Here is a 26861-nt window from a genome sequence, read left to right as displayed (position 1 = left end):
ACCGGCATCCCTGCAGGCAAATCTTAAGGTTTTTAACTCTTTGAAACCTGAGCAAATTTGCTTGATTTCTTTCAAAAACATGGGAAGAAAGCAACGGGTAATGTAAAAGAAATGACCCAAACATTAGCAAGAAATTAGTGAAAAAAAAAGGTAAAAAAAGAAATTCTTTAATACAATTCTAAATATGTAATTATGATAATTATACATGTTTTCCCCATACCTTTTTAAAAATAATTTTCTAAATTTATTTCTTGTAATTCGTGGAACATTTCTGAGAAAGATCCTCATTGTCTTTTTTTTCCCATTGTCTTTGAAAGAAATAGGACCAATTTGCTCAGGGTTCAAAGGTTTAAATACTTGTTAAAGGCATCTGAAAGCAGCACAAGAAAATTGATGTCGCTTCAGGTTTCAAAGGGTCACATACTGAACAAAAATGCAAAACAAATGTTTTGTTTTTGCTCCCATTTTTCACAGGTTTTATTAATTTGACAGTACATCAAACTGGCATAACAACCTCATTCCACATGCAGCCACACAAGCCCAGGACCTCCACATCCTCCACATCCAGCGTCTTTACCTGCGAGATGGTCTGAGATGCCACCTGGACGGCTGATGCAACATTTGGTTTGCACAGCTGAAGAATTTCTGCACAAATTGTCTCAGGGCAGCTCATTGGCATCACTCCTCACCAGGGTCTTAACCTGACAGCAGTTCATCATTGTAACATACTTATGGAGTTGTGAGGCTGGCTGGATGTGCTGTCAAATTCAGGAAAACAACATTTGAGACATCTTATGGTAGTGAAATGACCGTGAAGTTCATGGGCAACAGCTGTGGTGGTCAAGACGATCTGTGGTGTTGTGTTGTTTGATCCAACTGCACTTTTTAGACTGGCCTTTAATTGTGACCATCCCGGGGCACACGTGTGTAGTAACGATGCTGTTTAATCAGCTTCTTGATATGCCACACCTGTCATTGTGAAAAAAAAAGCTCAGATCTTTAACTTAAACATGTGATTAATGGGAGCAAAAACAAAAGTGTGGTGTTTCAATTTTATTTGGTATGTATGTGAATTTTTAAAGTAAAGTTTTATTTTTCTGATTTGGAGAGTGAGTTTGAAAAGGACAAAGGACCAAAACCCATAAAGAAATGCTGGTTGGCCGGGGTAATCCTCAACTCCTTTGCCCTTGTGTCTGACTTACTCAGCTGACAGATCTGCTAGAGTCAGCAGCCAGCTTGGCCGAGCAGACAGTGCTGAGAGGCGCTTTCTAGTCTCCAGTGCCTCCCTCAGACTGTGTAAAGGCAAGACGCTTAAGATGCAAGATCAACTGCATGCCAAACCAAAACTTCTACTTTGCAGAAGCATATGACTCCAATTTCTGTTTTGTCAGGAGTATTTGTCCAACTGAAACCTGCTGGTCCAGATCCTGCCTGCCCCCAGGATGTTTTTTAATTAATGTCTGATGAAAAAAGGAATAGCTATGAATCCAGCACAGCTCATCAAAACACTACAGCCTTCAGATTTTGTTGGAACAACCAAAATGTCCCGGCTCACTATTGAGGCTACAAAAACTATGCTGCAAAATAAATAAATTAGGATTGCAGGTGCTTAAACAAACCAGGGACTGCATTATAATGGGTCCAATTAAATAGAAATTCATTTATTTATACATCATGGATTCATCTGACAAGTATTCACGGATAGCAGTTGGCCTATGATTTTTTTTAAATTTCTTTTTTTAAATTGGCCAATTTATATTTGCTAAAATGTTGCATTCATATAAATGTGTATTTTCAGACTTTTTTTCTTTCAAAAAAATAAAAAACTTTAAAAGAACTCTAACTATATAAGAACTTAAGCTGTCCCCCTGCACTAACTCTGAGGATGCCCTGTGTCCTGGCCCCCTGTTGAAGACCCATGCATTTTTAAGAATTCACCAGATTCCCAAGTACTTACAACAGATTTAATGACAAAAAAAGAAAGGAAAAAAGATGAATTTGTGTATAAAAACAAAACACTTTATTACAATTAGGCTGAAAAAACCCAATGAAAACACGACTACTTTACAAGTACAAATGTTTTTCATTGATATTTACAGTTTGTTTTTTTTTTTCCTTGACATCAATAAAAAAAGACAATTTATGAGAAAACACAAAATACTAAAGTACATGTTTACAGTGTATTTGCTGCAATAAAAAACAAATGACTAAAGGAACGTGCATTATTCTCCATTCAGTATCTATAGACAACAAGGGAATTAGACATAAAAGGGACTATTTATGAATACACTTATTCTAATGGACAGCTCATTTCTCGATGCAGAATTACCCATAAGCCTCATATATCTCACGAGTAATGTCATAATCATTATTTGAAGGCATGACTGTTGTGTGTGTCGTCCGATGCACTGGGCAGTAGTTGTGGGGAAATTTTGAAGTTGTGGAGACATTCCACATTTCATGACACAAATAAAGAATTGAAGTAACAAATGATGACTCAGTACAGCAAAATTATGGATCCCACCAGAATTCTGGGCAGCCGTGCTGTGGTTCATCTGATTATTTTGAACAGAATTATCAGTTCAGTGTTGGAGACGGTTGGTGATGAGGTAAAGGTTTGATTAATAATGTGATGAGAAGTCTGTGTCTGGCATTAGCTGCTGTGGGATCCATAAGAACGCTTGAGTACTGTCACGTCTGTGCTGCAGGAAAACACTTGGTAACTTCAGTCATATCAGTCTCACTAGCTGCTTCCTCCGCTGGGCTTGGCAGGAGTCTTGGCCCGGACGCCACCCTGGCGAGCTTGTCCCTTGGTGGGCTGTTGAGGCTGAGCGGGCTGCTGCACAGGAGACTCGGCAGCGGAGGGTGCAGCGGGCTGCTGGGCGGGGCTGTGTGGAGGAGGTGTCTGGATCTGGGGGGAGGTGGCTGCAGTCACCACCTGCTGCTGGATGATCTTCTGCTGGACCACCTGGGCCGTCGCCGTCCCGGCAGGAATCATCTGCACCTGAGCGGGTGCAGACGTGGCTGCCTGGGTCAGAGTCACAGTCTGGGCCTGGATCTGAGGAGAAACAACTGGAGCTTAGATCGAGCCCAAAAAAATCGAAAGCTAAGGGCTTGCGTGTTTCCTGGCACCACTTCTCCTCCTTCTCTGTCTGTCATCTTGTGCATGAAGGATCTGGCAAAGCAAGCTGCGTCCCTCGGTGTGTCTAGCACACATGGCCATGGCGATGCAGCGCTTAGATGTTGATCACCACTCACCATCTCCTCCACCGCTGGGGAGGGAGAAGCAGAAACTGCCAACCAATTCGCCTTGCAGCCGCCCTTACTCTTCCTCTTGTTTTCTGTCCCTCTCTCGCCCGTGCTGCCCCCCGTTCTCCAAAACGTTCCATCGCTTTCCCTCTCTCTTTCTCTCTCGATTCAGTCCATTAAAACTCCTGCTCAATTGCCATTCAAGCATGAGACAGTTTACAGCAGTTTCATATTATAAATAAATAAATACATGTTAATTTGGCAAGAACCTGACCAGAAATTACAGCCTTGCACTGGCCGAACTAGGCGGGTCGCGCCGGGCCCAATTGGGTTGGAGCAAAAAGAAAAAAAGAAAAAAAGAAAAAAAAAATCAAAGCTCTTGAAACAACGTATCTGATCATTTATTTATCGGTCCTGGTTCAGAGGTTTGATGTGATCCGTTCCACTGCATTCAAAGGCTTTACGGTGCGGTCACAAAGAGCTGACAAAGCTCTTGTTGAATCATAAAACACTGTCATACGCCTCATTTCCACAACATGGCAGCAGGAGGCACAGCTCCACTCCGCTCAAGTCATTTGGAATTGTTCTTTTCTTATTTTGCACAGTGGATAGTATAATTTTAGTATAATTTTTTGGTACCACCTCAATAGGGGTTGAGCTGATACCCCTCATCCCCCGTCTAATGTATGCATTATGATTCAGTGCAATTTCAAATATTTGACTTGATGTCAGTTCAGATTTGAGAGGCTATGTTTGCTCAGTAGATGCTCTGTGTTTTGTCTCATAGCGGTGCTTCGCATTGCTGCTTTTGATAATCGCCACGAGACTGTGAACGTATGATGAGACGCGCTGCTTTTGAGCTGCCTGTGGAAAGAATGAATATGTAAGAGCCTGTCCATTAAAAGCTGTTTTCACTGTGCTGTTCTCCTTCTAGAACACGTCATATGAAATGACTTTCCTCTGACTCACTTATTTCTCTTGAGTGTTTTCTCATCTCTCCTGTGTGTGTGTATCTCACACACACCAGTCCCGATTCTTATCAGAATGTACGGATTCGATTAGCTGAGGATAGCCGTGACCTTTTTTAACGCAGGCAACTGGTCTGTGAGTTTCCTGCTAAACCAGTTATACAAATGCTGTGCCAGTGTTTGGAAAGAAAGGGTTGAATTAAATTCAAGGACTGTAAAGTATTTTTTCGAACACTCAGTTTTTTTGTTTTTGTTTTTTTTCTCCATAACCATCTGTTGCTATAGAGTTGTGCAAATATGTAAATAGAGTAAACATGCTCTCAGGGCCTACAATAAACTTCTATAACTGGTTAAATTTTTAGGGCATGTGACTGGCAAAGGACTAAAAAGTTTAAAACATTTATCCAAAATGTTTCATAAAATAATTTATCATTCCGTTCTTCTCTCAGTTATATTCAAATACTTTTTCAAGGACTAAGTTGAATTTCTGAAAGTCACCCTGTGAGAACTCGGGGAGACTTTTTTCTGTTTGGATGGCAATGAAAGGATTCAGTGAGAGCTGGATGGAGCAATGCACAATGAGCACTTTAAAGTAATGAGTTACTTTAAATATGTCTACATTGTAATATCTGCAGTGGAACTGAAAAAAAAAGTACAACAAGTTTAGCCAAACCATGCAGTGGAAATGAGGCTTTAGTTTGGGCCTTTAAAATTAATAATAAAAACATAAAATCGAGTGACATAAAGGCAGATGAGCTTCAAATGAATAATTACAATTACAACGATAATTCTTAGCCCCGTTTCCTCAGGCAGGTATGCTTGAGGTTGTGAGGCACTGGAGGAGGTAAAAAGCCTGTGATACGGTTTAGGGACAGACTGAAGCACGTAATCAAGTGACCAGGCAATACAGAGGTCACCTTCAGGAGCCATGCTCAGCCTTACCTGCTGAGGAGAAGACACGATTTGTTGAATATTGGCCACGGTGGATTGCTGCTGCACTATTTGTGGAAGCTTAGCCACCTGATAGGAGAAGCAAACAAGAAAATCTCATATCTGCACACCAACCCCCAGATTATCTGCAAATATTTATTTTGCCGTAGCTACTGCCACTGATGATGTACCTGGATTTGTTGGGCTCCAGTGGGTTTCTGAGCCTGAGCGATGGATGTAGTGAAGAACTGGGTCTTGATTCCTGGTTGGAGTTGGGTGGTGGTCGCATAGGTCACCTTCTGCTGCTGCTGCTGGGCGGCCTGAGCTGCCTGTACTGTCACCTGCTGGGTGCCGATCTGAGAACAAAACATCACTTTATCTTGGTGGTAGGCACACCCAGCTGAACAATACTGAACGCGCAAGTCTGAAACATCTGCTCATATGCTGTATTTGTTGCTTCTCTTGTGAACAGAGACTCCAGACTCCTAACAAATGATCGCTTGTCAACATGTGAAGGTCGAGTGTCTGCGGTTCATTTACCTTCTGCTGCACGGTGGCCTGTCCTTGCTGCGGCTGCCCGGCCTTCTGTTGGGCTGCGGCTGCTGCCTGAACTGCTGCCGCCTGCTGCTGCTTTTTCATCTGAAGCAGCTGCTGGACCTGCATCTGGGGGAAGGACTGCGTCAGCACAGGTCCACCTGACAGAGAGGAAAAGGAATAACTTATTGGAACTGTGGTACATATCAAATTTTGGTAATGATAACAACAGCACAACAGGATGTCAAAGAAGAGGATGTCCAACACAAATAATGCAGATCAAATCGATTACAAATACTGTTGCCTGTTTTGATTTGGATTCTAATCAGTGGTGCATCATAGTGAGAACAAGCATATGATTAAAGTAACAGCAAAATGTAAATAAAAAATTAGCTTATAATTTTGAAGTATTAATTGGCTCGTAAAGCCCCACGGACACGAGGAGAAACAGTCAAGTCGAAAGTCATAGAAAAACTGTGCCAGAGATCCAATACAACTTTACACACACCTGTTTTCTGGGCCTGACCGATAGCCACACTGATGCCTGCTACAGTGACTGGCAGCGTAGTGACACCAGCTGATGACACCACAGCTGGCACAGAGACCACAGGAGGCTTGGTGAGGGTCACCTGGGCCGTCTGTCCCGCCTGCGCCTGGATCTGGCCCTGTGTGGGCACTCGAGTCTGTGAAAGGAAACGTAACAGCTATTAATGGTGACACAAAGAATGACAGGAAACAACAGTTTTGCTGGACAAAATTCCACGTCTGTCGTTAACACACCACTTTTTAATTTCCTCTGATGCGCACACATCAACAAACAACTCAAGATTTTCATAGTTGAGACAGTGAATAATACAGTCTATCTTGACTTTCGATTCATAACCTTTAGCAGTATTCATCAGTTACTTCGGCGACATCTTCTGCTTGTTGCAAATTCTTCATGAATGTCAAATCAACTGATCCTTTTCACAATCTTACCAGTCTGGCCATCTGCAGGCTGGCGACGGTGGTGCCGGTCAGCACGGCTCCAGGTCTGGGTGCTGCCACAGCTGCTAGTTGGGGATTGGCTTGTGCAGCCTGTGCAGGCTGGACCTGAGCGGCCTGCTGGGCCCCTGCAGCCTGTTGGCCCTGAGCTGCTGCAGCTGCCACTGCTGCCGCAACCTGCTGCTGCTGCTGTTGTTGCTGCTGCAGCTGCAACTTATGCTTGTGCATCTTTAACAACTCCTGTAAACACAGATTAGCAGTTAAAGGTAAGGTAACTATCAGGGATGTAATGATCCATCAGTCATCAACGATCCAGTATCATCACTGTGAAGTAAAAACACTGATCCATTTCACACACCCATTTATCTTTAAGATACACCTTTATTTTGAAAGTCCCATGGCACGTGTGCAGGGTTGGAAATAACTTTTTTGTTAACATGCCACTGTGGCTCTTGGACTCAAAAAAATTTACCAGCCACTCCATAGATTACCATTGTCTTTTTGGCAGGCAAGTGAAAAAAAAATCCAGCAGCCACTTGCATATTTTACCAGCATTTGGTTGGTTGGTGGTGAAAATTTCCAACCGTGCACATGTCTCACGGTCATACAGCAGTGGGCGGATAATGGCAAGCAGCCAAGTAAAAGAAGATGAGGATATTTACTTTCCTCTCAGGAAAAAAAATCAACAGAGTGGAAATACTTTGGATTTCTCAGAAGAGATGGGGTCAACAGACAAAGCACATGCCATGTGCAAACAGTTCCGTTACGAGATAAAATACTCAGCAGAGTCAGACGCCTGGCCGAGTTTTCGGACTTGTTGCTCTTGCTATGGCAATATTAGCTGCTTTGTTTAAACAAAGTTAGGCTGAAAAAAACATGCTGAAGGCTGAAATTTAACCATTCTGTTCTGTCGGGACATGCAGGTAACATAAAGTATAAATAATACTTCCCAAAGTAGTGCTAAAGTGCTTAACCTAATATTGATGACTAGAAAAAAAAGCAAATGTTTTGTTAATGAACTTTGAGAGTTGTTATAGTTAGTTTTGATAGTTATATAATTTTTTTTTATAAATGTTGTTGTAGTGAAGACATGCTTTATTTGCGTTAATTGAGCCAAATAAAAGTAAAACCAGTAACAATTACTTTTGTGGTTTTTTTTCTATTATGGCCAAAAGCAAATAAAACAGAGACTTGGCAGCATCTTCTATAACTGATTATGTTCAATGGGAATATAACTCATACATCACATATCCATCGCAGGCCCCTGAATTGAATTGAATTCAAAGAAATTAGTGATATACATCCCTATTTAGTATACACATTTTGTTATTATAACCCTGACACTGTTAATTCTATTGTTATTGGGAAAATCTTAAGTATCATGATCACGGTGATCATACTAATACACAACATCTCATGTTCAGCTGCAAATGTGTCTTGACAAATATGTCATGAATCTATCCAACACTGACAAACAGTGATGCCCGTTTCTCAGAGTGAGTCAGTTGCGTACCTGGGGTTTGCCTACAGCTTTGATCTGTGGTGAAGCAGCCTGCTGTTGCTGTTGTTGCTGCTGCTGTTGGTGCTGCTGCAGCTGTTGCTGTCGGAGAATCTGCAGGTGGGCTGGGTTGACGTGCTTTCCCTGTGGCAGCTGCATACCTGCGGCTGGATGGAGGACAGCTGATAAGTCAGATCTGTCAAACGGTGACAGAGGGATGTCTGGTCACAGAAAAGTGTTCAGTGAAGTACCTGGTGTGACCTGAGTGACCAGCGGGCGAGTCTGCGACTGCACTGGGCTCAGAGTGGTGGAAACTACTGCAGATGCTGTAACTGGGGTAACAGCTCGTACACCTTGTCCTGTAGCTATGGCGACCACCTCAGCAGGGGCAGCAGCAGCTGTGACAGCTCTCTGTTGTGCGTGGACCACCTGGGCTCCAGCTGCATTAGCAGGCTGGACCAACAACAACAAAAACAAACAAAAAACACAATGAGCAAAGACTCCAACTCCTGTGATGGTCATTCTGCCTGCAGAGCGTAGCGGGTGTGCAATCCAAAGGCTATTTGCGTCATGAATTCCTGTAAGTCAGTAGGTGGCTGCATTAAGCCAGAGCAGCAGTGATAAATGAACATGACTCACAGACAGGGTGCCTGGTATGACTGGAGATGCCAGGCGTTTGTTGGCCTGGAAGGGACTTGGAGGAACTCCAGCTACTGTGTTCACAATCACATTCCCCCCTACAGTGGCTGGAACAAACAAAGAAAAATGAATGAAGTATCAGAACACCAACAGCTCTGTAATGTGAACCTTATGTGTGTCAGCGTACCAGCCTGGATGGTGGTGCCCACAGTGGCATTTTTTATGGCTCCAGCCTGAAAAACATGAAACGTATTTGTAAGAGCCTTCACTGGGTAAAGTGGCTTGTTTTGGATCTCGCTGTGCGTAGAAGAATCAATGTTGGAGGATGTTGTGATTCTCACCAGAACAGCTGCATTAGGCACAGCAGCAGCCCCGGCCACGGTGGCAGCCTGTGGGACCTGAGCCTGAGCCTGTCCAGCAGCAGGAGTCTGCGCCTGGCCCGGTGCTGCCTGGGCCTGGGGAGCTCCAGCCTGCTGCTGCTGGGCCAACTGCTGAGCTTTCTGCTGCTCTGCAAGGGCCTACAAACACACACAATGCACAGAAAGCAAACACAAATGAAAACCAGTTTTGTCAAAAATATAATCTTATCCATATATATCAATTTTGAATATCTGAAAGCATTTTAATAGTCTTTTCTGTAGTAACAATACACTGGTGCAAGCTGCACTTTCTCGCTCTCTCTTACTGTTAATGCTAACTACAGTCGTGCTGCTGATTTCTGCTACTAACCAAGAACAGAAAATGTGTGTGTTTGAGTTACAGCCTGGTTCTGTTTATCCTCCAATAAAAATCTTAATTTGTACGCCCTCAATGTCAATTTTTCCCAGTGATATTGAAAATAGTTTTCAATATCAGTATTTTTTACGGCAGTGTATCAAAGCTGAAAATTTCAGAACAGTGACAGTAATCACCTTTTTCTCCTTGGCAATCCTTTCAGCACGTTGAGATGCCACCTGAATGGGAGGTAGGGGCTTGTCATAGCTGATCCCACTGAAGAAAAGAAAAACAACGTTACACTTTTTCCTTTTATTCATAGCTTTAAGGTTTAGACGTCAATAGTATAAAAACAGTCTACAAACCTTTCTGCCAAAACCGAGGCATGTTTGGGATTCTTCTGGAACGGATTCATGCCAAGCCTGTAAGTAGTATAAATAAAATTAATACAATTGTAAAGGATTATTAAGGAAATATCTCATCTGAACCTGATTCCCCTATTTTCTTAAGATAAAATTAACTGCTTGAAATTCCTGAAATGCATGATATGTCAATTTCCTGTGTTGGTGTTAACTCCTAGATGAGACTCATCAGCACTCACAATGGTTTGATTGGTGGGCTCCTCTTGCTGGCAATGATCTTCATGAGTTCAAAGCGGCTGTTGTAGAGCTGAATGTGAGTGGCATTGTCATCCTGTGTGTAGATCTGACAGGTCCTTAGAGGGCGGCTGTTCTTAGACTGAGATAGTACACAGACAAAGAAATACAACAAAAGTTAGGTTGGAAATTCAAGAGCAAAGAAACCTTCACCAAATACAAAGGCCAAAAAAGGTACCTTGTATATGCTCTTTGTTTTCTTCTTCGGGTTGGCCTCATACACCAACTGAAAAAAAGTGAGAGACATGGTTAAGACAAGTACGCGGTAAGCCAAGCAGGGTGACTAATCTCTCTCTTAGTCTCCACTACCTTGCCCTCTTCTCTGGGAATGATGACATTCTCGTAGCGGTTGCGACACTGTTTTGGCGAGCGGTAGATGCGGCTGCAAGAGTTCACCACATCGCTCACCAGATCCCAATTCGGAGTGTGTGCAGGAGACACGATTGTCAGGTTCAGAGGCAACTCGAGCAACTGCTTTACAGCCTATCAGGCACACAGCAATGATAATAGGACATTAAACGTACATATAATATAACTTACATTATTAAGTGAAATGCAGTTCACTTGTTATTCTTTAACATCAACACAGCGTGGAGAGAAAGATGGTGATAGAAGCAGTTAGTGGAGCCGGTACCTGAAGCAGAGCCCAGTCCTCGCTGATGAGCCACTCGGGGTTGTCCTGGCCGGCCTCCATGGCAGGTTTAACCAGCGAGGGCAGGGGCTTGGCAAAGGGCGCCTGCTGCTTGAGGGAGAAGTTCTTTTTCTGGTCCTTGCCCTCGCGGCGAACTTTCAGCATGCTGGCCTTTTCGAAAAGGGAGCGTGGAGGAATGACCGTCTCCCCGTGACCCTTCTTCTTCTTTCTGGCTGCTGCTGGACAATAAAGTCGAGTAAGGACAGAGAAACCAAACAAACCTGCGATGACACTTCAGCACAAAACTCTTTCCCTTAAAATGCACATTTACCCATGGGTTTACAACATTTCCTTGTCTGAAGCAGAAGAAACTACGGTTTAGGGCGAAAATAAAAATTCTCAGTACGTCATCCAAAATAGCATAAAAAAGTTATAGTGTAGTATGTCTCTCAAAATGGGATGAAAAGTCATAGTGTATACGTATGTGTTTACAGACACACACAAACACACAGATGTATAAAAACTACATAGACGAAATGAAGTTCTGATGACTAATCTCGTGTTACCTGAGGGGTCCATCTTGAGTCTCTTGTGCTCCTTGCGGATGTAGATAGGAGGCAGCTTGGACTCTGGCATGGGTGTGGTGTCATACATCAGCATCATCACAGAGTCAATGTAAATGTCATTGTCATCCTGCGGTGGTGTGGGTGGAGTCCAAAGCTGTGTTGGAAAATCACAAGTCAGAATATAGACAGAGATCAGAGCGGGACTTTAAGATGTGCCTCAATACAAATAAAAGAAATTGGAAAGAGAATAGAAAAGATAGTTCAGATAATACAGGGATTTGTGTAAAAGTGTACACATGGATGAAACTAATACTTCCTAATGCTGTTGTACACCATAATATATGAAACCACTAAAAATACCGCGCATGATTAATCTTTTTCCAATTACATCACATTTGGTGTCTTACCGGCATGATTTCGGTGTGGCCGTCCTCAGCATCAAATACGTACTCCTGTTGAATCGCAGACAAAAGGTTGTTGTCAACAAGTGCAGCACAATATACACACCACTTCTAGTTTGATTAGCAGAGATCACACTGGCCACCCACCATGTTGTAGGCATCCTCTCTAGTGTAGGTGAAGAGATCTTCATCTCCCTCCATCATCTGCCGCTCCTCCTCCTCCTCCTTCAGCTTCTGCAGCTGCTGCAGCTCCCAGCCTCTCTTAGAGCACTCTAACCGCTCCTGAGGAACATAAACATTTGTCATTCAGTCACATTTATCAAAGGACACACAGTACACTGACACCAACATAGTATTGAGAAATTCTGAGATGATTAATGGACTTATTTCCACATCTATACTAGGGTTGGGGATCATGAATTTTTATTTGTATTGATACCATTATCAAGACGATCCGAGCTTTAATCAGTTCCATTACTGATACTTTTCTGTTATTTTGTGGAAAGACGAGACAAATTCTTTTTTAATTTTTAATATTTCGATTAATCCACTATCCATTTTGAATTGCTGGTAAAACAAATTTCTCACCCAAACAACTGTACTGTTCTTGCAAAAACTACATTTTCTTTTTCTTGATGTTACATTATGATGATGTTTTATTTACCTTTGCCTTATAGTCATTTTACTGAGCAGACCTTGAACACATCACAATGACACCTTATGCAACCTAATCTATTTAGCTAACTGGCTCTTATCCAGCCGATTTCAACACAGATTTCAACACTGATGACTATTTTTAACTGATGAGACTTGCTACATAGTTTGGGTGTGCTTACCACTGCTGCTTTGAGTGCATGATGATGAAGACTGAGCCAGCTGTGCTGCAGCAGCTGAATTCAAAGAGTTTTTTTTTTCAACCCAAAGACAGTCAAAGTTACTGCATTTAGGTTTAATTTGATGCATAATGTTGATGTGTTTGGCCATGGAGGTTGTGTTCCCCCCTTGACCACCAGATTTCTTCTTCACTTGGTTTAATTCCTTTTGGCTGGCAATTCAATTGTATTAAAAACTTTATTGGACAATCAATGCATGTGGACCAGTGATTGGATTTAAATGACGTGACTTGACTCGAGATGTAATGCTGCATTGCAGGACCCACGGGACTCAATAGCAGTATCGATAAACTCAAATGTTATCAACTTTTGGGTTTTGAAAAAAGCGGAGCCGAGTCCTCAGTATAACCAGGTTCCTATCCCCATCCCTAATCTATACTACTGTAAATCTGTAAATATATACCTCACATTACATAACAGTTGAAGTTACCTTGAGAGCAGTTTCATCGTCACTGACGTAGAGGTACTCCAGGTAATGCAGGGCATACCTTTCAATTGGTGTGAGCTGTTTAAGGGAAGAAAAGCAAATACAAATACAAACTCAGTGAGACAAAGACCGACATTTTATTTATTACAGCTTATTTCTCGTATTCATACTTTATAACTTCCACTGCTTTCCAAATGATATATATAAAAAAAGTATAGCTACCTGTTCCATGACTGCGTTCAGCTCCTCTTTCTGATCAGGTTCTTCTTTAGCTTGGCTCTCTGACTCCAGGTTGTCCTCTGATGACTCCTTGCCTGCTAACTCCTCTTCATCCTCCCGTTGCTGCTCTTCCCCCTCTGTCAGGGCATCCAGATTTATGCTGTGGAGAGCCTGGATGTATGGTCTGGCAGCTCTCGGAGAGATGGCCTCAGAGGCTGATGGCTCCTGGTGAAGAACCACAAACTCCTCCACCTTCTCGCCTGAGCCTGCCTCCACCTCAAACAGATCCTGGATTGTCCGCTGAAAACACACAGTTTGGGGTCAGTCACTCTATGTCCCTGACTGACATCAAGTACTGTAATGGATTTTTGTGTAAAAAGAATGTAACTTTACTGACTGATGCACGGAGGGCTTTGATAGTTTAATTAAACTGAACTTCAAGCAATTAGAGGGATAGAGGTGTGCAGACATTTTTATAACAATACAAGACCACATGGAGTTCTTCTTACTTGTGTGAGGAAAGCCAAGGTATAGTCAGTGCCCTGGGCTGCAACCTCTCTGATCAGGTCCTTAGTGCCGTTTTTCAACAGCTTCTCTTCAATGGAGTTCCCACTCTCCAACCTGGTGAACACACAAGAAGTGTCAAGGAGTGGCACCAATGTCCGTAAATATCAATGTTTAGAGGGCAGAGGTTACATCTACAGCGTTGCCATTGTCATGTTCAGGAATGTGACTTTAAAAAAGAGAAAAAGCAGATATTCACGTGTGTGGGTTAATATTACCTGTATATGTGTATATCCTTGGAGCGTCCTATTTTGTCACACCACTCCTGTGTGCGGGCATCCATGCTGGGATTGAGGTCTGTGTCATAAAAGATGATGGTGTCTGCATCAAACAAAGTCCCGACTGCAGAGCAGCAGCGGTTGGTCAAGATGCTGCAGAACACCTTCCTGTTCCTGTTAAACTTCTTCATATTCTCCTGCAGGGACATAACATCAAGCATATGATCAGACATGGACAAAGCCAGAGAAAGAAGTTGTTGATGTTTCATTTCCAGACTTCTATTTATTTCATGCACTGTTTTTGCTTACCTCAGTAATTAGTAGGAAACTACACACCCTGAAAACTTTACAATGAAATCCAAACCTTTTCCCCTGTGCATTAACAGCACATTATTCCAATCCTTATTTTTATGGAACAATTAAAATCACCCACAGCCATTTCATCTTATCTTAATTATTCAATTTAAAGTGACACCGGTTGCCAATTAGTAGTCTGCATCTTTATTATATTACGGCAACACCAGGTCTAATTAACTGACCCAGATACAAAAGGGATTACACAACAGAAAATAGATTCAGCACAGCTGAGGACAGGATCATTTAACGTTTTAATTTGACAGCTCGGGCCGTAAAACCATTTAACACTTGGAAAAATATGCAGCAGCAAAAAGAAAAGATGAATACGCATGAGCCCAAACTATGATCTCAACTAATGTCTGAATCTCTTGTAACTGTTATACCTGGCCCCATCATTCTTCATGACAGTAGTTATTGCTATAATTATATGCATCATTTCCAGTGACACGGTGGCACATTTTTGGTGACGGTAACGCTGACTTGATTTTTAGCTAAGAGGCCTGCTTGGCTCGTCAGAAACAATGTAGGTGGTGATGATTTTACCTCTCGTTCATCAGGAGTGTAGCTCTCATCGACCCGCACATAAGTGAGCTGTCTGTAATCTAGGAAGGCCTCCAGGATGTCGAGCATCTTCACCATCTGAGTAAAGATGAGGACACGGCGGCTGTCTGACCGAAGCTTCTGTAGCAGTATGGCAAGAGCTTCCAGTTTACCTTTGGAAAAGAAAATATCAGAAACGATTATTCTTGGCATGGTCGGATATTTCAGTTTGCAGCTGAGGTAAACGTTGGTAAATCACCAGAGAAAGGTTCATTTTAGGTGTATAGTAACAGTTACTATATAAAATATAATTGTGTGCATTTTTCTCTGTAGTCTCTGCACTTTTTACAATATTTACATTGGTTGAGGACACTGGATCTGAGCATGGAAAAAAGCCTACTTACCCCAATTTTTCATTTGAACTGTTAAGACGAACAGATGATTTAAGCACTGTGTCTGATTAATAAAATTAGAATATTGTGTTCACAGGCCAATGCATTTCCTGTCTAAAAGAGATAGAGTGCTTGGAGAGCTTTATTAAGCCAAATATGGGGAGACATTTACTCTGTGTAGGCAGTAGGATTACAGTGATGTTTGCACATAAATATTAATTGAGTTAGTTTAATTTCACAAATTCAATAATGAAGTCCGTAATGTTGCAGTCCAAGCATGCAGCATTAAAAAATGTGCAAAAAAAATATAGGTTGGTCTAACCTGAGTCCATCTGCATGAGCTGTAGGTCAGAATAACCGAGGAGAGGCCTGGACGCCATGTGGTGGATGTCGGCACTGTGGGGGGCAGAGACCTCCTGCAGCCCACGATGAAGCGACTTCTGCTCAAGGCTGTAGGGAACCGGGGGATTGGCTGCATACAGGTGAGGAGGTGGGGCTACAGTTGGAGGCACCACACATACCAGCCTAAAAACAAGACAAAAATCAATCATTATTTGGATTAAGAAATAAAACGTGATAAAAAGCATTGTGATAAAAAAAACTGTCTAAGGTGAGTTGTTTATTTCTTTTACAAAATGGTCAAAGAGATCATGCTAATTTTTAATACTACAAAAAAGTGTTTGTTTTACTAAACCAAAGCAGTTCTAGTAAGCCACAAATAACCAACATGCATGGCTTTATAAGATATTTTATGATGACTTCAAACACACATTGTGCAACATAGACTTCAGGAGGCTTCAATACTGAGCTGAAGTACCTCTTGATAAGGCTGTTGGCAGCCTTCAGGCGGTCCTCCACAGAGAGCAGAGTGGACTGCAGTGTAGAAGTGGTAGCCACGCAGGTTCTCTGGGCCCTGAGGCAGCTCTCTCTGCCCACCCACCTCCAGCCTCCAGCAGTCAGGGCAGTGTGACCAGGCTCTGTGCTCAAAGTGCACGCCTGCAGCAGGTCTGAACCATACAGCACACTGCGGCTACAGCGTCGCTCATTTGCTTCAAACAGGCGGCTCAAACGCTCCTTCACCTGCTGAGTCTTTTCTTCCGAAGACTCCTGAAGATTATAGTGAGAGATGGTGCACACAACCACGATTATTCATTTCCATTCAAAAATTTAGTCTGCATGGTGTAAAATGCTTTTGACTTCAGATTACTAAAAAGTGAAACATGGCATCAAAAACATTTTCTTTGAAGTGATGTACTGACCTGAGGACCAGCGTTGGCTGCAGTATTGAGCTTGGTGGGAGCTGATGTGGCATTTGTTGTTACACCCAATGCTTAAAAACAAATAAAGCATGTCAATAGAAGGATAAAACTGCATCAGTTCATTAAAGCAGTGCTATTGCAAATTGCCAGAGTTAAACTTTTTGGGGGCAGGGGAGCCCCTCAAAAACTTATTCACTTTCACAGTTCTAACAATATACGGGTACTAGGTGATGTTACTAAATAGTGGATTGAGGGACAGTAAATTAGAGATAATAATGCAATATTTTCACTGTGTCACCTTGTTGGGCTGTTGACAGGGCAGGATGAGGTGTGCCAGGTGTAGCTGAGGCGTTGGAGGCGGAGACAGCTTGTGGCATTGTTTGCATCACCATGGATCCTTGGGGCCTGATGATCTGCTGCCCAGGAGCTGACACAATCTGCAGGATGTTGCCTAAAGCCATGACACATATTGAGAAACAAATATAACAGGTGTGTTCCCAAAACCTTATACTGACCAGAGTGGCAGTTAAGACCCACTTGACCATTATGTGAAAAACATATCATTGTCATTGATTTACATCCAGTTGGAATTACATGGCATGCATCTTAAGCTTTAGGGCACCAGGATGCGTTAAACGCCTTGAGGACTTATAAATAAGCCTCCATAATTTGAGATGAAGGTCTCCGTGATAAAAGGAATGACAGGAGGGAATTATGTTGAGATAAAAGTGTGACAATGGGCTGTACTTTACCGAGTGTACCTTGGAGCTGCAAGGGCTGTCCAGTGGTGAGCTGACGGAGCTGGCTGGGTGACAAAGTGAATTTGTTACCCTGAAACTGCAGAGTAACAGGAGTCTCCGGCTGGGAGATACGATTCTGACTGCCTGCTATGTTGGCCAGCTGGGCAATCTTTACCACGTCTCCACCTTCAATGGACAGAAAGAAGAGAGACATCATCAAAGACAGCGTTAAAAAGTCAGGTGAAATGTCAGTCAGTTGAACAGGTACAACAATATGCTCTGGATCAGTTAGTTAAAGGGTGAAAAAGAGACAAGACATGCAGAACCAGGGTGGATTAATCAGAGGAACGAGCACAGCCGCCCTCCACAACAAAACCATAGCAGCTCCTATTTTTACAAACCCTGAAGGGGAAAGAAAATGGCTGTAAGGGCAGTCCTCAGGTGAGACAGAGAGCCTGAAACAGACACATACATACAGCAGTGTACTTGATCCTTCTTCGAGGAACTTTACTTGAGGATTAGTGACATCCTGTCAATAAAAGTCTTTGAACACCACTATTAGTCAATTATTATTTTTGTATTGTTTTCATTTGTCATTCATATGAATTTTGAACACCGGTTTCACCCTTTTAAATCATTTCTGCCCAAGTAATGCACTTGGTCTGATTGGCCCTTAAGTTAGAAAATATACATGACAAAAAGAGGTATAAATGAGAAATTCAAAAGTCATAAACATTGTCACTTTTTCAAAATTAACCACAAATAGTTTGGAAATGGCATGACTTCTTCGGCCACAATAAAAATTTCCTTTCAGCTTTTATGTGTCTTAACCTAAGCGAGATGCAAGACACAATTATGTCATCTTATACCAGTGCCAACTGTGTTCAAAAACCTCTGAACTGAAGTGTACTTCTCAGTTCCAATTTTAAGTGACACAAAGTTGGAAATGTTTTCCCTTTATCTATATTCTGATTTCTGATACTATGTGTTGTTACTGCAAAGGTTTCTCTGTTCACATTTGAGGCGGAAAGGGTTGGCTATCTGTGGGACCATTTCCACATGCTTTACAGTGACGCTCAACATCAGAGTGAAATCATAACATCAGCAAAGAAAAAAAAAAAACAAAAAACAACCAAAGCTTTGGGCTTCCTGCAGCTGGGCTGATGCAAGAGACAAAAGAATATTAGTAAACTGGGAGGGAAAAAATATTAAAAAGAAGGGGGAACACAATAATTAAGTTAAATAGTGTGATGTGTGATATAATATAGGTGGGTCATTCATAGTGTACATGCAGGTTTTGAGAAAGAAACTGGAGAATGCTGAGGCTGTGGAGATGCTGCTGATATGGCTACAGATCTAATATTATAGGGACCTTTTATTAATCATGATCCATATAACTAATAATACATGGCATCTCTGCCATGAGCAACATTGCTGCACCACCAGTGCTGCTGCCATTGTAAGTTTAAGTCTATACACAAAGCTGTATCTCTGGAGGAGTGAAGACTGAACACATATCAGCAGTGCCTCAAGTAAAGGCCTCAGTGTAGAGCAGCCCATACTGTTGTGCCAGAGGTGGAGGGGAAACGCTGAGAGGGAGGGGAGGCCACTTACTAGGCAACCGTGCCTGGGCCTGAGATGTAAGAACCAGCCTCTGGGACAGTAAGCTGGGCTGGATGGCATGGCTGGGGGCTAGAGCTGGTCTGGGGACCTGTGCTAATGCAGGCTGGCCGACGGGAGCTATAGATCCCACAACTGTGCCAGCTAGGGTCTGGCCCAAGGCCACAGAGGCAGCCCCCAACACATGCTGCCCAACACCACTGTTCCCAGAGGAGGCTACAGTGGAGGTGGCACTGTTGCTGCTGCTGCTGACAGGAGGGGTAGTCTGGGCTCTCTGAGTAGCTGTTCCAACCACTGTGAAGTACAAGGCAATGGGGTATGGGACTGCATGTTAGGGGTAACCCAATATTTAGTCAAATTATCAGTATGATCACACAATTTCCCCCATATAAATCACTCAGCAGTAGTGGGCCAACACAGCAAGCTAAATTACATGTTATTGATTATTAACAGACAGACTGATCACTGCTAGGGATGCACTGATTTATTAACCAAACATCATTATTAGCAGATATTCACCTTGTTGACTGCCAATGGCCAATAAATTAAAATAAAATGACATTCATGGATGACAGTGACCAATGTTTGTTTTTTTGTGTCAGATTCACTTTGTGCAGGCTAAAAAGCAGGGCTCAAGACTAATGACATCCTGCCATCCCAGGGACACCTGATAAGGTATTAGGGATGAACACACATCTTTCCTGGGATACGTTTGGGACAAAACGACAAAGTAAACTCACTATCGTCGCGGAAGGGTCCAGGCCCTTTTCTCTCACTGATAACGCTTCATTGTAAAACACAAATCCAGGTTGAAAGGAGGAGAGCTAGATATCGTTAGCTCTTAACAGCCAGTGTCAGGATCTAACAGCTCAGGGAGGTGGCATCTAGTTCCATTATGATGCGTTCAAGCTCTATTCAGTAAAAACTGAAGTGAAGATCAATTTTTACAGTATCATGTTGTGTGCAAATGTATCTTGTAAAATTTAGCTCTTTGCTGAGAAGCTTGAATGATTACAGCTGTTTGAAGAAGAAATTTTTAAAACTTTAAAGAAAAAACAACAACGCTATTTTCATGTCAAATAAGGTTGCATTAAAGGTTGTTTCATAAATTTGTATGATTTAATTTGTGCTGAATAGCTTTAAAATAGTTTTTTTTGTCTCCCTGGTACATAAGGGGAATAAATAACAACAAAAACAAAATATACAACAACAAAAAACATTGCTGTCGGCTATTGGCAATGGGCCAAATTGTTATTTTAAACATCAGCATCACACAGAACTCGAAAATCAGTGCACCCTATCACTGCTAACAGTCTGATTGATGAAAAATGTTTTACCTGACATGAACAAAGTTGCCGCAACAGTAGTTGTGTACCCCAAGAGCATCAGTCTTATCTGTGTGGGTGTATTCAGTCGCCTTAACGGCAGAAAGTACCCAATGAGGCCAGCCCACCACTGCTGCATGAAAGAAGAAATCTAAACACATTAAGCCTCTGTGACCACTGAAACTTGCCAGTGACAGTGTCCCAAGCCTCTCCATTGTAGGAGAGGGAATTAACTTTTTTTAATGTGCTGCACTGTGCATAAATATGAACACATGTTTTACAGTCTATGATAGAATGGGCAAGCTTGAATGTTTTTTTAAGCACGACAAAGTAAATTAGGTTCTTAAAATCCAAAACAGCGTCAAAATCATGCAGCATTAACAGTATGTAACACAAGGTTAAAACCATTATAAGCAAATTAGGTAAAGGTGCCACCAAAACAACTATGGGTGGTTAAGTTTTGATGTTAGATGACACCATCTAAATTCTTTATACACTATTAAAACAAAACTTCCTGTCCTTTACTGAGCACTACTCTTTAAATGATCTTACCATGAGAGGTGGTTGTCGTAGTTGCAGTGGTGACAGGGGACTTGCCCCTGGTCGGCGCTGACTGGTTGGTGGTGGAAGCAGAGGTGCTAGTAGTGGGAGAGCTCGTTGGAGGACGCTGGCCTGCTGTACTTGTGATGGCAGCCAGGCGACCTTCTGGCTTTGTCCCGTACTGCACTGGCTGGAACAATCTAATCAGGAAATAAAATGATTATGTTGTTTTGATGCCAGAATATCAATATTACAATATTAGTTTTACATTTCAGAGCATTTTGAAAAAGTCCATGAATCTCCACATAAACCATGTCAAGTTACTTTGTGATTTTATTGCTAACCTCATGGGTTTTATCGGACACGGCTTGGGTCGTGGCGGTGGATCTGGACCAGAGTGGATCTCCTCAATGAGCTGCTGAGTGATCTTTAGTTTGGGGATCGTCTCTTCGGTCTGATATCGTGTCAGTCTGTTCTCGTTATTGATCAGATCAAATATAGACATGTTTGCAATCTAGAAGAAAAATGAGACAAAAGACACCGGAGGCCGCTCAATGCAGACTGAAAAATAATGTTGTTTTTCTTTTAAACCAATAATCACATTTAGTCTTTTAATCACATTCAATATATGCTCATTGTGTAAAATCAAGATGAATTATGTAACATTAAAAGAATGCTAGACGAGCAGGAGCTGAAACAAGAAACAGACATGTAATTCTTTTAATTCAATTAACCATCTAAAGTTTAAAAAGTCAAACAATAATGTCAAATGCCAACCACAAGTTGCCAGAGCCCACAGTAATGTCATAAATACAGCTTGTTTTGTCTGTCCAATGACGCTAATAATCCAAGATATCTATTATAAATGTGATAAATCAAAGAAAGGCAAGAAAATCTTTACATTTCAAAAACCACCAAATACTTTATATTTTGTATATTGACAAATTACTTAAACACACTCGCCAAATAGGTTGTAAACACATAATTATTAAGTGACAGTAAAACAAGGCTAGCAAACATGCAGGCTGATGCACATCAGTAGTGCAAAGTATACAAGTTTACCTTGCGTGAGTCATTCTGAAGAGCTTCCAGCACCAGTGATGGGACATTGTACTGCAGAGAAGAGCAGTAGTAGGAGCTGCTGGTCTCCCTGGGCGCCACCAGCTCAGGGTGGTTACACACCCTCTGTAACTGCATCAAGACTTGAAGCACGCTGACAAAATGACCTGTCTTCAGCGCCTCCTGAGCCCTACAGGAGCACATTCAGATGAAAGACATGATCGTAAATCATTTTTTTGGTACTAGTGTTGAAAAACAGTGATTCATTTGTAAACAATAAGATATGCCCTGATTTACTGTACAGAGTGTGAATTCTAGTTCTAGCATGTCATAAAACTCCAGTACCTGTGTAAAGCCCAATGCATCCATAGTGAGATGATCAAATATCCCACTCTGTGCCAGTGAAAACCTTACTTTGATATCACAATATAACTATCCATGTGGAGCAAATATCTCACCCTGGCTGAGTGAGGATATCCTCGTAAAGGCTCTTCTGTCTGGTGGAGAGACGGCACTTGAGGATATGCTCGTACTTCTTGGGCAGCTGTTTCTCCACATCCCTTTTAGAGCGCTTCAGGATGAAAGGCTGGATCATCTAAAGTTAGGAGTAAGATTATAATATGTGCAAAAATCGCAAGTGAGGCAATAATCAATCATGTTTCTGAATTTTAATGTGGCGCAGTTTAAGAGTCAGAGGAATTTGCAGGCGCTATACCCACCCTGTGCAGGCGGATGACCAGTTTGTGGCAGTAGTCCTGGTTCTGGTCAGTGCCTGCCTTAACAGGGAAGTCAGAGTAGGACCTGGTGATTCCTGGCAAGAGGAAGTGGATCAGGGTCCACAACTCCTTTAGAGTATTCTGAAGAGGAGTGTTGATGAGGAGAATCCTCTGCTCACTGTAAGATGCACAGAAATGCACCAGTTTGTCATCAGAGCCTTGTCAGAAGCATCTGGCACAATATTATTATATATTATATATAATATATAATATTGATTTAACAAGAAAAACAAAAATCCTTGGAATGAAAATAGTCTCATGAGTTAAACTGTTTGCCCAAAACTAGTCGCAAATAGATATCCATCACTCCCTGACAGCTCTTAATGCTGTGATCAACAGAAAAAAAAAAAAAAGCTTATGTGATCCACATGTGAGAGCACAGATTAAAAAAAAGTCAAAAAAATCTAATCCTGATTCTTGAGAGACTGGAATTAATGTTTATCACCCTGCTCACCTTCTTAGAGCGAAGATTGTTTCCCAGTGTTTCTCAGTCATGTTTTTGATGAGCTGCACCTCGTCCAGGACCAGGTGCCTCCACCTTCTCCTCAGAAAATGGCTCTGGTCTTTCATCAGCAGCTTGTAGGATGTTATGCAAACATGGAAGCTGTTGGCTTCCCCCCACCACTGTCAATATTAATATTAAGATGATCAGAGAATATGCTATTACATTTATCACTTCTATATTGAGTGATGTTGCCAAAATGCATTGTTTGAATACAGCAAAGCTACCGTTCTCTTAGATCTGCGCTCCCTTCTGTTTCCGAGGTACAGGAGGATCTTAAGGCCAGGACACCAGCGTTTGAACTCCACCTCCCAATTTAGCAACTTGCACGTCCTTACGACAATAAGGTGGGGTCCCCAAATCCCTGTGGAAAAAAACAGACTATGTCTTTATGACACTCACTTTTACACAGTAAGAACAATAAAAATATTCACAATCAATAAATCATTTCTTTGAACAGAGGCATACCCTCTTGGCCGGCTAACTGGGCCATGTAAGCCACTGTCTGTACAGTCTTGCCGAGGCCTGTCTCATCTGCAAGGATGCCATTGAGGTGCTTCTTGTGAAGGTTTACCAGCCAGTCCACACCAATTTGCTGATACTCTCGCAGTGATCCATGCAGTAGAAAAGGAGCTGGGCTGCGCGTCTGTTAAAAGAGCAGTTGAAAAATGATGACAGACATCTTTTTATTTTGCGTATATGTGTGCGTATCTGTGTGTGTGTCTTACTGAGGAAGTGGTCCTGAAGCTGCCCTTGGGTAGGATGAGCTCTGTGGCAGCAGCCACTTCAGCTATGTCTCTAGCAGGCTTCCCATCAGAGTCAGAGGAAGTGGCTTTATCAGCACCTTGATATTGGTCCATACTAAGCAGGGAATCAATCAACACCGCCTCAGGTGGACTGCCTGCAGGACACTCCATTTCTGGAAAAAATAAAGAATATCAACTATTTTCATCACGCAGTTCACAAGAGTTGGTTAAAATGGGAGGATGAGGACAAACATGACAGTTTCATTTTTTAAATACAAAGGTACCTCCAGTCTCTTCCATGTCCTCGTCATCACTATGAGGACTCGGCTGAGGCCACTCAAAGCCGTCAGCGTAGGCGCCAGCATACTGCTTCTTCAAAGCATCAAGAGGCATCTCAGCTAAAAGCAAAATATAACGCATTAGAGCAAGCAATGCAGAAACAAAGACAAGCAATCCAGGTGCGTGTATGGTATATTTAACTTAGCAGCAAAAATAAAAAAAGTGTAATATTTTGTATTAATTTGTAATTTGTTAATAAAAGAGAATGCTATACTGCCTGGGAATACTGTCACAGTGTGAATACCAAATGTTACCACAAAACTCAGCATTATGGGCAACAGTAGCATAAAACAGGTTTACTAACAATAATAAGTAACATGATGTGTTCACATAATTTATGTGACATCTGTCTATAATCAGAAATTTTCAGTTTAGATTAGGTTACTCTTAGCAAATCTAATGTTTAGGTAACATAACTGCCAACCATATTGAGTGCCAGTACTTACTGTGTACCCTAGTGGGAAAGTTTACTGATTATCTGAATATACTGTACGTTATGTACAAGACAATATCACAAAAATGGGGTTTCAAAATAAATTCATTTCTCCTGTTTAATTCTGCTTCTCCACATACGCATAGATATGAAAGTTAAATAAATGCGTACCATCTTTGGCCAGGTCAACCAGCTCTGCTTTGTGGTCTGCTTCCCCCTCCATGGCCTCCTGTTCCTCTATGGTGCTCTCTTCATCTGGGACCAAAAGAAAAAGACAAATAATGAGCAGTTGCAAATAATTTTGCAGTGTATAGTACTAACTGTACAGGACCTTAAAATATCAATGTTATTATTAGCTTTTTTTAACATTTGAACTTTGACAGTTTTGAGACATACCGTGTTCATCAACCAAAGACAAACTTAATTTCCTTTTTCTAGATGAAGTTGCCACCTCCTATAAAAGGAAAAATACATATTGATTAAAAATATATAAATAAGATATAACTGGTGCATTTTTGAAGTCAATTATTGAAGTGTTAACGCATCACACACCTCTTTGTCAGCTTTCCCTCCTGTTAACTGTCCAGGTACTGTAACACAAGTTATTTATGTTTAATACAAAATCTAGTTATTAAAAAAGGAGTTACAGGTGAGGTAGATCAGCATGATTTAGCTTTGAACTGCGGCCAGTGGATGAGAAAGTAAGAATTCGTGATACAGAGCAAATGTATAGTGTTTTATTTTTGGCATGTGCTCAGTGAGATGTACCTTTGGCTGAGGCCTTTTGTAAGCTGAGCGCTTTCAGCCTCTTCTCATAAATTTCAAACTGGAGTTTAATTTCCACAACCTGGCAGAAAAAAATACCTTATTAAATCTGGTAAAAAAAAAACCACACTTAATAATTATATTTCATGACAGTGTTTCATAGTAAAGATAAATATAAAAATAAATAAATAAACACACCTGCTCAATGTTTGCCCAGAAGAATTCCACCTCTCGGGCAATTGTGCTGGCAATATGACGAAGATGAACTTCTCTCTCTTTCTTTGACCTCTCTTCACTTTTCTTCTGCTCTTGATGGTAACGAGCACATGTGCGAACAAGCTGTAGGATAGACATGAGACAGTTTCAACAGGACATCACTTTTGTCAGCAACTCCTCTTTCTGTTGTGTTGATGCGTAATTTTACATTTCTCTATGTAAATTATTCTGTCTCGGTCATACCTTCTTAGCAGCAGCCTCTTTCCATCTCCTCTCCTGGGCAAAGTCAGCTGCCATCCACTGCATCTCTTCCAGGAGGTAATCCCAGTGGGACTTTGGACGTGAGGCTTCCACAAGCTTGGGGAGTCTACTGGCTGACCACTGGCCCTCCTTCCTTAGCTCTGAGATGCGCTGATGCACTTGACTCTCCTGGGAAAAAGGAACACAATGTATCATGAGCATAGAAATCAAGAATTTTCATCTCTGTTTCAGTTGCCTCCAATAAGAGATAGGGTGTGGAACCCACTAATTAAAACCTCAAAAAACAAACCCCAATACATCACAATGCACAAAACAAAACAGAATTCAAACATTGACAATTCTTTTTTTTTCAATTAAATTATACACCTTTCCTCAATTGAGAAAAATTTTGAAAAATACAGTACTGAAGATCCTAAAGCTCCATTTCCAGTGCATGGTATATGGCACATCTCAACTCAACAAACTTGGAAGCGTTCTTCATGCTTTTCGATTGTCAAAAAGGTTCCAAGTGAGCTGAGCTGATACTAGAAGGTGGAGATAAGACACTGACTGGTCAGAGAGAATCAAAAGTGAAAACTGAGCGCTCTTGGGAACTCACCAGTTTGGCCTGCTCCACTTGCTTATCTTGAGAACCCTCCTGTGAGGACTGCATGGTTGCACTTTGACCAAAGCCACCAACTTTGACTGGAGATATGCCATTGGTTCCAGTCAGTTTGGACTGGGTGCTTGGGTTAATGTTGGAGCTGAGGGGGCGGAGCGGACTTGCAGTATGGGGTGTTGGAACAGAATTGGGGGCAGGAAGGGGTGCAGGAGACATGGATGTCATGGGTATTGAGTTGGTCATAATCCTCTGAACTGTCTGGTTTGATTCTGTACCAGGGCGAGCAAGTGCCACCGTCT

General features: G+C 41.9%; 1 protein-coding gene across 5 annotated transcripts in view; it reads right to left on the bottom strand.

Annotated features, from left to right (window-relative positions):
• Positions 1-1993: 1993 nt before the first annotated feature.
• The window catches only part of ep400 (E1A binding protein p400), a 31335-nt gene continuing 6467 nt past the window's right edge, over positions 1994-26861 (bottom strand). For 2 of the 5 annotated variants that reach the window (XM_088077051.1, XM_042488840.2), the window contains 48 exons: positions 26560-26859; positions 25944-26129; positions 25683-25823; positions 25488-25566; positions 25272-25309; positions 25116-25173; positions 24891-24974; positions 24232-24345; positions 23930-24120; positions 23670-23847; positions 23429-23565; positions 23154-23323; positions 22643-22817; positions 22382-22518; positions 21927-22113; positions 21209-21378; positions 20877-21064; positions 18994-19293; positions 17392-17565; positions 16938-17090; positions 16640-16710; positions 16198-16487; positions 15703-15905; positions 14992-15161; positions 14092-14288; positions 13819-13930; positions 13313-13609; positions 13094-13168; positions 11918-12052; positions 11777-11821; positions 11370-11523; positions 10807-11042; positions 10482-10655; positions 10351-10398; positions 10118-10254; positions 9882-9938; positions 9714-9792; positions 9144-9320; positions 8990-9035; positions 8803-8909; positions 8415-8616; positions 8179-8330; positions 6660-6905; positions 6190-6364; positions 5688-5842; positions 5339-5503; positions 5160-5237; positions 1994-3058 (listed from right to left, as the gene is read on the bottom strand). In XM_088077051.1, the coding sequence (XP_087933177.1) occupies positions 2744-3058; positions 5160-5237; positions 5339-5503; positions 5688-5842; positions 6190-6364; positions 6660-6905; positions 8179-8330; positions 8415-8616; positions 8803-8909; positions 8990-9035; positions 9144-9320; positions 9714-9792; positions 9882-9938; positions 10118-10254; positions 10351-10398; positions 10482-10655; positions 10807-11042; positions 11370-11523; positions 11777-11821; positions 11918-12052; positions 13094-13168; positions 13313-13609; positions 13819-13930; positions 14092-14288; positions 14992-15161; positions 15703-15905; positions 16198-16487; positions 16640-16710; positions 16938-17090; positions 17392-17565; positions 18994-19293; positions 20877-21064; positions 21209-21378; positions 21927-22113; positions 22382-22518; positions 22643-22817; positions 23154-23323; positions 23429-23565; positions 23670-23847; positions 23930-24120; positions 24232-24345; positions 24891-24974; positions 25116-25173; positions 25272-25309; positions 25488-25566; positions 25683-25823; positions 25944-26129; positions 26560-26859 (7458 nt within the window). In that variant the 3' untranslated portion in view covers positions 1994-2743. The remainder of the gene's footprint in view (positions 3059-5159; positions 5238-5338; positions 5504-5687; positions 5843-6189; positions 6365-6659; positions 6906-8178; positions 8331-8414; positions 8617-8802; positions 8910-8989; positions 9036-9143; positions 9321-9713; positions 9793-9881; positions 9939-10117; positions 10255-10350; positions 10399-10481; positions 10656-10806; positions 11043-11369; positions 11524-11776; positions 11822-11917; positions 12053-13093; positions 13169-13312; positions 13610-13818; positions 13931-14091; positions 14289-14991; positions 15162-15702; positions 15906-16197; positions 16488-16639; positions 16711-16937; positions 17091-17391; positions 17566-18993; positions 19294-20876; positions 21065-21208; positions 21379-21926; positions 22114-22381; positions 22519-22642; positions 22818-23153; positions 23324-23428; positions 23566-23669; positions 23848-23929; positions 24121-24231; positions 24346-24890; positions 24975-25115; positions 25174-25271; positions 25310-25487; positions 25567-25682; positions 25824-25943; positions 26130-26559; positions 26860-26861) is intronic. The other 3 variants (XM_088077052.1, XM_088077053.1, XM_088077055.1) reach the window with 3 other exon arrangements.

The sequence above is a fragment of the Plectropomus leopardus genome, chromosome 4, assembly GCF_026936395.1.
Source record: "Plectropomus leopardus strain MGB_pleo_1.0 chromosome 4, ASM2693639v1, whole genome shotgun sequence".
In the NCBI taxonomy this organism is placed as follows: domain Eukaryota; kingdom Metazoa; phylum Chordata; class Actinopteri; order Perciformes; family Serranidae; genus Plectropomus; species Plectropomus leopardus.
Note: the sequence above shows the minus strand (reverse complement) of the source record. Positions and strands in the feature narration are given on the sequence as shown.